The sequence below is a fragment of the Phocoena phocoena genome, chromosome 10 (genome assembly GCF_963924675.1).
Source record: "Phocoena phocoena chromosome 10, mPhoPho1.1, whole genome shotgun sequence".
NCBI lineage: Eukaryota > Metazoa > Chordata > Mammalia > Artiodactyla > Phocoenidae > Phocoena > Phocoena phocoena.
Window position 1 is genome coordinate 71,322,170 of NC_089228.1, and position 11,607 is coordinate 71,333,776.

General features: G+C 40.4%; 1 protein-coding gene across 2 annotated transcripts in view; it reads left to right on the forward strand.

Moving 5' to 3' along the window:
* The window catches only part of NFYA (nuclear transcription factor Y subunit alpha), a 30,351-nt gene extending 21,850 nt beyond the window's left edge, over positions 1–8,501 (forward strand). For both annotated transcript variants that reach the window (XM_065884981.1, XM_065884980.1), the window contains one exon: positions 7,895–8,501. In XM_065884981.1, the coding sequence (XP_065741053.1) occupies positions 7,895–7,948 (54 nt within the window). In that variant the 3' untranslated portion in view covers positions 7,949–8,501. The remainder of the gene's footprint in view (positions 1–7,894) is intronic.
* Positions 8,502–11,607: the final 3,106 nt, after the last annotated feature.

An 11,607-nucleotide genomic window follows, 5' to 3' on the forward strand; every position in this document is an offset into this window, starting at 1 on the left:
CACAGAAGCAGCGGATTAAAGCTCCACAATCAACTTGATATACCCTGCATCTGTGGAATACCTGAATAGACAAGGAATGATCCCAAATTGAAGAGGTGGAATTTAGGAGCGAGATCTTTGATTTTTTTCCCTTTTCCTCTTTTTGTGAATGTGTACGTGTATGCTTCTGTGTGAGATCTTGTCTGTATACTCTAGCTTCCACCATTTGTCCTAGGGCTCTATCCGTCCATGACTTTTTTTTAAAAATTCCTTTTCTTAATAATTAAGTTTAATTGTAATAACTTTATTATGCTTTACCTTCGTTCTTTCTTTCTTTCCTTCCTTCCCTCCCTCCTTTAGACAACGAATCACCCCAAATTGAGGAGGTGGTCTCAGGGAGCAGGATTTATGATTTTTCCCCCTTTACCTCTTTTTGTGAAGGTGTATGTGTATGCTTCTGTGTAAGATTTTCTCTGTATAGCTTTGCTTCCAACATTTGTCCTAAGGTTCTATCCATCCCTTTTTTTTTTCCTAAATATTTTTTAATTCAATAACTATATTATACTTTATTTTATTTTTACTGTATCATCTTTCTTTCTGTCTTTTTTTTCCTTCTTTCCCTCCTTCCTTCCTTCCTCCCTCCCTCCCTCCCTCCTTTCTTTCCTTCTTTGCTTCTTTCTTCCTTCCTTCCTTTCCTCCTTTCCCTCTTTCTTTACTCATACTTCTACTAATTCTCCCTACTTTTTCTCCCTTTTATTCTGAGCTGTGTGGATGAAAGGCTCTTGGTGCTCCAGCCAGGAGTCAGGGCTCTGCCTCTGAGGTAGGAGAGCCAACTTCAGGACACTGGTCAACAAGAGACCTCCCAGCTCCACATAATATTAAACGGTGGAAATATCCCAGAGACCTCCATCTTAACACCAGCACCCAGCTTCACTCAACGACCAGCAAGCCACAGTGCTGGACAACCTATGCCAAACAACTAGCAAAACAGGAACACAACCCCACCCATTAGCAGAGAGGCTGCCTAAAATCATAAGAAGGCCACAGACACCCCAAAACACACCACCAGACGTGAACCTGCCCACTAGAGAGACAAGATCCAGCCTCATCCAGCACAACACAGGCACTAGTCCCCTCCACCAGGAAGCCTACACAACCCACTGAAACAACCTTAGCCACTGGAGACAGACATCAAAAACAACGGGAACTACGAACCTGCAGCCTGCAAAAAGGAGACCCCAAACACAGTAAGCAAAATGAGAAGACAGAAAAACACACAGCAGATGAAGGAGCAAGATAAAAACCCACCAGACCTAACAAATGAAGAGGAAATAGGCAATCTACCTGAAAAAGAATTCAGAATAATGATAGTAAGGATGATCCAAAATCTTGGAAGTAGAATGGACAAAATGCAAGAAACAGTTAACAAGGACCTACAAGAACTAAAGATGAAACAAGCAACGATGAACAATGCAATAAATGAAATTAAAATCACTCTAGATAGGATCAATAGCAGAATAACTGAGGCAGAAGAACGGATAAGTGACCTGGAAGATAAAGTAGTGGAAATAACTACTGCAGAGCAGAATAAAGAAAAAAGAATGAAAAGAACTGAGGACAGTCTCAGAGACCTCTGGGACAACATGAAACGCACCAACATTCGAATTATAGGGGTTCCAGAAGAAGAAGAAAGAAAGAAAGGGACTGAGAAAATATTTGAAGAGATTATAGTTGAAAACTTCCCTAATATGGGAAAGGAAATAGTTAATCAAGTCCAGGAAGCACAGAGGGTCCCATACAGGATAAATACAAGGAGAAACACGCCAAGACACATATTAATCAAACTGTCAAAAATTAAATACAAAGAAAGCATATTAAAAGCAGCAAGGGAAAAACAACAAATAACACACAAGGGAATCCCCATAAGGTTAACAGCTGATCTCTCAGCAGAAACCCTACAAGCCAGAAGGGAGTGGCAGGACATACTGAAAGTGATGAAGGAGAATAGCCTGAAACCAAGACTACTCTACCCAGCAAGGATCTCATTCACATTTGATGGAGAAAATAAAACCTTTACAGACAAGCAAAAGCTGAGAGAGTTCAGCACCACCAAACCAGCTTTACAACAAATGCTAAAGGAACTTCTCTAGACACGAAACACAAGAGAAGGAAATGACCTATAGTAGCGAACCCAAAACAATATATAAAATGGAAATAGGAACATACATATCGATAATTACCTTAAATGTAAATGGACTAAATGCTCCCACCAAAAGACACAGATTGGCTGAATGGATACAAAAACAAGACCCTTATATATGCTGTCTACAAGAGACCCACTTCAGAACTAGAGACACATACAGACTGAAAGTAAGGGGATGGAAAAAGATATTCCATGCAAATGGAAACCAAAAGAAAGCTGGAGTAGCAATTCTCATATCAGACAAAATAGACTTTAAAATAAGGACTATTAAAAGGGACAAAGAAGGACACTACATAATGATCAAGGGATCGATCCAAGAAGAAGATATAACAATTGTAAATATTTATGCACCCAACATAGGAGCACCTCAATACATAAGGCAAATACTAACAACCATAAAAGGGGAGATCAACAGTAACACATTCATAGTAGGGGACTTTAACACCCCACTTTCACCCATGGACAGATCATCCAAAATGAAAATAAATAAGGAAACACAAGCTTTAAATGATACATTAAACAAGATGGACTTAATTGATATTTATAGGACACTCCATCCAAAAACAACAGAATACACATTTTTCTCAAGTGCTCATGGAACATTCTCCAGGATAGATCATATCTTGGGTCACAAATCAAGCCTTGGTAAATTTAAGAAAACTGAAATTGTATCAAGTATCTTTTCCGACCACAACGCCATGAGACTAGATATCAATTACAGGAAAAGATCTGTAAAAAATACAAACACATGGAGGCTAAACAATACACTACTTAATAATGAAGTGATCACTGAAGAAATCAAAGAGGAAATAAAAAAATACCTAGAAACAAATGACAATGGAGACACAACGACCCAAAACCTATGGGATGCAGCAAAAGCAGTCCTAAGGGGGAAGTTTATAGCAATACAAGCCCACCTTAAGAAGCAGGAAACATCTCGAATAAACAACCTAACCTTGCACCTCAAGCAATTAGAGAAAGAAGAACAAAAAAACCCCAAAGCTAGCAGAAGGAAAGAAATCATAAAAATCAGATCAGAAATAAATGAAAAAGAAATGAAGGAAACAATAGCAAAGATCAATAAAACTAAAAGCTGGTTCTTTGAGAAGATAAACAAAATAGATAAACCACTAGCCAGACTCATCAAGAAAAAAAGGGAGAAGACTCAAATCAATAGAATTAGAAATGAAAAAGGAGAAGTAACAACTGACACTGCAGAAATAAAAAAAATCATGAGAGATTACTACAAGCAACTCTATGCCAATAAAATGGACAATCTGGAAGAAATGGACAAATTCTTAGAAATGCACAACCTGCCAAGACTGAATCAGGAAGAAATAGAAAATATGAACAGACCAATCACAAGCACTGAAATTGAAACTGTGATTAAAAACCTTCCAACAAACAAAAGCCCAGGACCAGATGGCTTCACAGGTGAATTCTATCAAACGTTTAGAGAAGAGCTAACACCTATCCTTCTCAAACTCTTCCAAAATATAGCAGAGGGAGGAACACTCCCAAATTCCTTCTACGAAGCCACCATCACCTTGATACCAAAACCAGACAAGGATGTCACAAAGAAAGAAAACTACAGGCCAATATCACTGATGAACATAGATGCAAAAATCCTCAACAAAATACTAGCAAACAGAATCCAACAGCACATTAAAAGGATCATACACCATGATCAAGTGGGGTTTATTCCAGGAATGCAAGGATTCTTCAATATACGCAAATCTATCAATGTGATAAACCATATTAACAAATTGAAGGAGAAAAACCATATGATCATCTCAATAGATGCAGAGAAAGCTTTCGACAAAATTCAACACCCATTTATGATAAAAACCCTCCAGAAAGTAGGCATAGAGGGAACTTTCCTAAACATAATAAAAGCCATATATGACAAGCCCACAGCAAACATCATCCTCAATGGTGAAAAACTGAAAGCATTTCCACTAAGATCAGGAACAAGACAAGGTTGCCCACTCTCACCACTCTTATTCAACATAGTTTTGGAAGTTTTAGCCACAGCAATCAGAGAAGAAAAGGAAATAAAAGGAATCCAAATCGGAAAAGAAGAAGTAAAGCTGTCACTGTTTGCAGATGACATGATACTATACATAGAGAATCCTAAAGATGCTACCAGAAAACTACTAGAGCTAATCAATGAATTTGGTAAAGTAGCAGGATACAAAATTAATGCACAGAAATCTCTGGCATTCCTATATACTAATGATGAAAAATCTGAAAGTGAAATCAAGAAAACACTCCCATTTACCATTGCAACAAAAAGAATAAAATATCTAGGAATAAACCTACCTAAGGATACGAAAGACCTGTATGCAGAAAATTATAAGACACTGATGAAAGAAATTAAAGATGATACAAATAGATGGAGAGATATACCATGTTCTTGGATGGGAAGAATCAACATTGTGAAAATGACTCTACTACCCAAAGCAATCTACAGATTCAATGCAATCCCTATCAAATTACCACTGGCATTTTTCACAGAACTAGAACAAAAAATTTCGCAATTTGTATGGAAACACAAAAGACCCCGAATAGCCAAAGCAATCTTTAGAACGAAAAAAGGAGCTGGAGGAATAAGGCTCCCTGACTTCAGACTACATTACAAAGCAACAGTAATCAAGACAGTATGGTACTGGCACAAAAACAGAAAGATAGATCAGTGGAACAGGATAGAAAGCCCAGAGATAAACCCACGCACATATGGACACCTCATCTTTGATAAAGGAGGCAGGAATGTACAGTGGAGAAAGGACAGCCTCTTCAATAAATGGTGCTGGGAAAACTGGACAGGTACATGTAAAAGTATGAGATTAGATCACTCCCTAACACCATACACAAAAATAAGCTCAAAATGGATTAAAGACCTAAATGTAAGGCCAGAAACTATCAAACTCTTAGAAGAAAACATAGGAAGAACACTCTATGACATAAATCACAGCAAGATCCTTTCTGACCCACCTCCTAGAGTAATGGAAATAAAAACAAAAATAAACAAATGGGACCTAATGAAACTTCAAAGCTTTTGCACAGCAAAGGAAACGATAACCAAGACCAAAAGACAACCCTCAGAATGGGAGAAAACATTTGCAAATGAAGCAACTGACAAAGGATTAATCTCCAAAATTTACAAGCAGCTCATGCAGCTCAATAACAAAAAAACAAACAAGCCCATCCAAAAATGGGCAGAAGACCTAAATAGACATTTCTCCAAAGAAGATATACAGAATGCCAACAAACACATGAAAGAATGCTCAACATCATTAATCATTAGAGAAATGCAAATCAAAACTACAATGAGATATCATCTCACACCAGTCAGAATGGCCATCATCAAAAAATCTAGAAACAATAAATGCTGGAGAGGGTGTGGAGAAAAGGGGACACTCTTGCACTGCTGGTGGGAATGTGAATTGGTTCAGCCACTGTGGAGAACAGTATGGAGGTTCCTTAAAAAACTACAAATAGAATTACCATATGACCCAGCAATCCCACTACTTGGCATATACCCTGAGAAAACCAAAATTCAAAGAGAGTCATGTACCAAAATGTTCATTGCAGCTCTATTTACAATAGCCAGGACATGGAAACAACCTAAGCGCCCATCATCGGATGAATGGATAAAGAAGATGTGGCACATATACACAATGGAATATTACTCAGCCTTAAAAAGAAATGAAATTGAGCTATTTGTAATGAGATGGATAGACCTAGAATCTGTCATACAGAGTGAAGTAAGTCAGAAAGAAAAAGACAAATACCGTATGCTAACACATATATATGGAATTTAAGGGAAAAAAATGTCATGAAGAACCTAGGGGTAAGATAGGAATAAAGACGCAGACCTACTGGAGAACGGACTTGAGGATATGGGGAGGGGGAAGGGTGAGTTTTGACAGGGCGAGAGAGAGTCATGGACATGTACACACTAACAAACGTAGTAAGGTAGATAGCTGGGGGGAAGCAGCCGCAAGGCACAGGGATATTAGCTCGGTGCTTTGGAACAGCCTGGAAGGGTGGGATGGGGAGAGTGGGAGGGAGGGAGACGCAAGAGGGAAGACATATGGGAACATATGTATATGTATAGCTGATTCACTTTGTTGTAAAGCAGAAACTAACACACCATTGTAAAGCAATTATACCCCAATAAAGATGTTTAAAAAAAAAAAAAAAGCTTTTCACGCCATCCTTTTGCTTGGCTATCTCCTTCTCTTAGGTCTTGGTTTAAATCTGAGAGGCCATATCCAGAGGTCTCTTCTACCCCATTATTTTCTCACATCTTCCTTTTCTTTTGAGTGCAATATTGATAATAATCATATTGTTTTATTTGTGTGATCGTGCAGTAGTTGTCTCCTTCACTAGACTGTAAGCTGTGTGGAAAGTCAAGGATTGTTGTTCTCGATTGTACTTAGCATGATGCCCACTTAAGAGCAACCACTCAGTAAATGTTTGTCGAATTAATGGGTTCCTCCCGTTTACTGATGCTTTATTCTGTATACCCATCACATCCCACCTGCACTACTGTCAAATCTGGCTTTATAAGATGGTGCTTTCTTAATCATGTCAGTCCCGTGCTTAAGGATGCGTGCTAGTTGCTCACTGCTTTCTGCAGCAGATCTCAAACTATTTCTGTAAGTTACTCAGCCTCACTTCCTTCACCAGCAAAGTGGGATGCTGTTGATACTTTATAGGAATGTTGGGGTTTCATGCAGTAAGTCGCATTAGGCACCTGTTTAGCACAGTGCTTAGTGCATGGTGAGAGCTCAGTAGAGGCTGGGTATTGTTCATGCTCACTGATCAAGACCCAGCCTCTGGTCCTACCACCTCCAGAAATGTTTCAGCTTTTTCTTGGATCACACCAGTTGAGGCTTCAGAGTGTTGGTATGGAGGAACTGAAGGTGGTTATTGTGGAGTGTTGCAAAAAGCTTCCAAGGACTGATCCCCTCCCCACTTTTTTTGCCACACTGCACGGCTTACAGGATCTTAGTTCCCCGACCAGGGATTGAACCCAGGCCATGGCAGTGAAAGCGCCAGATCCTAGCCACTGGACCACCAGGGAACTCCCAAGGACTGTTCCTTGTCTGAACACTGCAGGTTTTTTGTAAAAGGCAGGCAGTAGGCAGAGTTTAATGGAAAGAAGATTAAATCGGAGCCAAGAGATTTGGGAGTTAGTTCTTGCTGGGCTCCTCACTAACTTTTTGACTCTAGTCCAGACAAATCACTTCACCCAGCCAGGCTTCAGGTTTCTCTACAAAATGAGTGCATTAAAGTAAATAAATTCCAGCGTCCTTTCCAGCCCTGCTAAGTGCTCAGTATTTAAATATGATGATCAGAAAATATACAACATGACTTGGTTTCTCTGGGTCTTTTTCTTAGCCGCCTAAGGACCCTTACTCCTTAAGCATAGAGCACAGTACAGGTGCTTAGAAAAGAGAGATACTCTCAACTCTGGAGTGTTTATTAATGGAATGCCAGGCCAGACTTGGAATCTTTTTAAGAATAAGGTGTATTGTCTCTTCTTTGCTAATGGAGCTGCGTTTCAATCCGTGTGTGCAGACTTAGATACATCACAAGCCTTTGGTTTACTTAGTTTGTGTATTTCCCTTGGTGATAAGTAGTGAGAGCCATGAGTTCCCAGTTCTTTTGCAAAGGACTTTAATTGTTATGCTTTCTTTGTAGGATCCAAATCAAGCAGATGAAGAGGCTATGACACAGATCATCCGAGTGTCCTAACCCCAGGCCATGCGATGGAACTGATCAAGGTCATGTTCCTGCACTGTTTCCCACTGTTCCAAGGAAACTGATCACCTCTTCCAATGGGACACTGACGATTACATTCTGCCCTTTTCTACAGGACAGAAACCACTTAGTTTTTAATAAGTGGCTTAGTATTATAATTGCAAGGATGTCTGGCAAATTGAAGTTGCAAGCCTTTGACTCACCCTTTCAGTCAGGACTTATTTCAGACTGTTGGTGACATTGACATTTCATGGATTGGGGTGATGCAGGGGACCCATACCAGCCCAGCAGTACCACACCTAGCACTTAATGTTGACTGGTAATGCCAGCCAGCCATCTCAGCAGAGGAGAACGACCTTCTCAACCTAAACTGCAGTCAGGGAAGCTGCAGCCCACTCCTTCCCATGGATTCCAAACAGCACCCATCCCTCTGATGGGGGATCTCAGGCTGACTAATGGACACTTTGTATTCAGAGATGGTTTCCAGGCAAGGAAGCTTCATCTCATGATATGGAAACAATAAATTCTCTGAGATACATTCATCTAATCTGTGGTAATAATAAGAATCCCTTCTACCCAGATGATAGGTTGGTATTTTTGGACTCCAGCCAAGAAGAAGCTAACTCTGGGGATAGACTGATAAAAGACTCAAGCACTAAAAATATAGCTGAATCTCTTAGCTTTGACAAGTTGTGGTCTGCTTGTCTGTCGACAGGTCATATGGACTGTAGTTCTTGCTGTGGTTACTTTTAAGACAATTTAGAGTGTGCTGGGCCTTGACACTGCCTTTCCTAAGTAGAGAACAAAATTATAGAACTTCTGTGCCGAAGTGCTGAGGACATTTGTAGTAACTCCTAAACAGAGCAGAACTAGAGATTTTCAATCACAGGCTTTGTGACAACATTTGGGGAATAGAAAGGTTCATGTTTGTTTCAGTCTAGAAGGACAAAGGGTAGTATGTATACTCTCATGTTGTCATAGCACGATTCACCAGTGGATGGATGCCTGGGATGGATCATTAAGATGAAGAGAATAATTTACATTTATACTATAACCTTTTAACAAGCACGGAAAGGGAAAAGTCTGAGATTTGGTCCTTGACAATTTCTGGAAAGCACTGTTCAATCAAGCTATCCTGGACATAGTCCAGGTTTGCCTACTAGAGCTTGAGATGTATGTTGGCTTCACTCCTGCGCTTTGTGCTGGCCCTGGAGAGCGAATATTCTCATTCTTCCCATGGCAGCTGATTCTTTGGTGCCAGTTTCCGTTTGTTTCCCCTTTTCTCCGTAGGCATTGTGCGGAAAGGTTTTCACAGTGCATCCATGTTCTGGGGATAAACTGCGGACTGGAAATAGAGATTCCTGCAGGGTCAGGAACAGGACCACAACTCCCAGAGTGGGTTGTGCCTCAGTAATCTGTTTCTTTTCTAAACGTGGAACCCTGGGAGAACTAAGATGATATTTCAGAAGAGTTGCTGTTTTCTTGGAAACAAAGAAGGAAAACAATCCTTTTGAAGAACATTTGGGTTTGATTTAAATACCAAGAGTAGAGATTGGCTCTTTCTTTGATTTCACTCTAGCTGTATTAAGAAGGAAAAGAAATTAAACCCTCTAAAGAAAACATCACAAAGGGAAATCACTGTAGTGGTACAAAATAGAGGTACAGAGCTATGCAAAGAAAGCAGGAAGTGAAGTATCTCCCTAGTCCCTTGAATCTAGTCATCTGTCCTGGCTTGCAGATGTTAGGCAGGGTTGACCTGTGGGCTCACTAGAAACTTCTGGCTCTTTATGTGAGTTTCAGGTGTTAACTTTATTCAGTAAGCCCCAAGTTCTTCAGATGATAGATTACTAAAAACAATGAAGAGTTTATATCCTTTGGTTTGTTTAGGAACCTTCAAGATGCAGAGTTCAGAAATTCCTCAGACCTAATTTCTAGTACTTAAGCCAACAACAGTTCTAAGATGCTATTTATTTGTGTCTATAAGTTTGTACATAGTAATACCAACCTCATATTGTTGCGGATTTTTTTTTTCACGAGTTTGAGTTTGGTTTTATTTGAAATGCTTCAGTTGTCATTTTGTCATTGCCATTTCAGGTAGCTCATGGCCCTTTTATTGTGGTCATTTTAGCACATAATAACCCACAAAGTGGGGGTGAGGTTTGGATTTTTTTGTTACTAGAAGCTCTTTTATTCATTTGTCCTTGTGACTAGTGATGGCTTCATAGATGCAAGAAGAGTGAATGGATGAGTGAATAACTGGTTTAATGCATAGTTCACTTCTTGAGTGCTTTTTTTCGCAGGATAATTGTAAATATATATTTTAGTTGCACTGGTACATTGAACATGTCAGTGTCTATACCACTGGACCAACAGCATTTTTCTGGCTAATGGGTGCCTGATAATAATGTCTTGATTTTCCTTTGGGACTCAACTATACAGAAGGTGTTTTCCCTCAGCTGTAGGGGGAGCACAGGTGATTGATCATTGATGTCATTTCAATTGTTATTTTTTAAAATAAATTTATAAAATGCTTTAAAAGTGTCTTGAATTTTGAGGAGTCTACATCCCCTGGGTTCTGGGTTGTGTTTATAATGCTGATATTGTGAACTCTGTAAACACACATGTAAGCTCTGTGGACAGTGTGTCAAACTTGAGTGTCCAGCCTTTCAGCTGTGTCTCCCCTTGATCTCTTTTCCTTCCCTTTTGGCCCTCCCACCCTACTGAGGAAATATTTTCTGTCGCCTGTGGACTGATCATACATTTGGTCTTCCCACTGTAAGTGTTCATGAAAACACGATGAATTAATTCCATGAGTAAAATTAGCCCTTCAGTTACCAACAAAACAGCATTGTTATATGATATATTGTAGAACTAAGAACAGTAAAGATGTAATTTTTAGATTTATTTATGCAGAAAAACATAGATGCATTTCTGATTGTTAAAAATCCACAACACGCTCGTCCTTTTATTGCTTTGTGTTCACCAACCTGAGCCACAGACCGGCAGCCTCAAATGGGCCATTACCACACGGAAGTGTGAGAAAAAGGGCTCAGGGGGAGTACTCCCATGAGACCAAATGACCTGTCCTGGCAGACAACAGAAGTGGAATAAGTTGCCTAACAAGGAAAAAGACTTCCTGTGTTAAACGGCCTTAGTCTAACGGTGTTAAATTTAAAAACCATCCTGAGTTTGCTTTAGTCAGATGCCAATGGAACTTGTCCTTAGAAACTAATACGAGGAAAAGACCACCCTATTGATACTTATCCCAGGTAATCAGTTTCATCGTAAAAGCAGCTTCACGTTTGAAAGAGATTTTAAAACGTCAGGCTTCGCTCCTTCGAACGCGCCGCCCTGCCCTCCTTCCGCCCCGCCACCCCCGGAATCCAGAGCGAGCGCAAAAGCTTTGAAAACAGGTGGGCGGGGCCCCAAGGAAGCCCGCACTGATTGGTTGGCGGGAGGGACCCGTCAGGGCCGTCGTTGCGGATTGGCTACTACGCGGAGAAACGCTGTTACAGGTCGTTCGGCGAAAAATTTCGCCGCTGCCGTGGCCGCTATGGCGACGGGCAAGGGGGTGGCGACGCCGCCTCTGTGGCCAGTAGAGGCCCGGCTGGCGGCGCTGCTTCCAGACCTGCTGGTCTTCAGAAAGCCCCGGG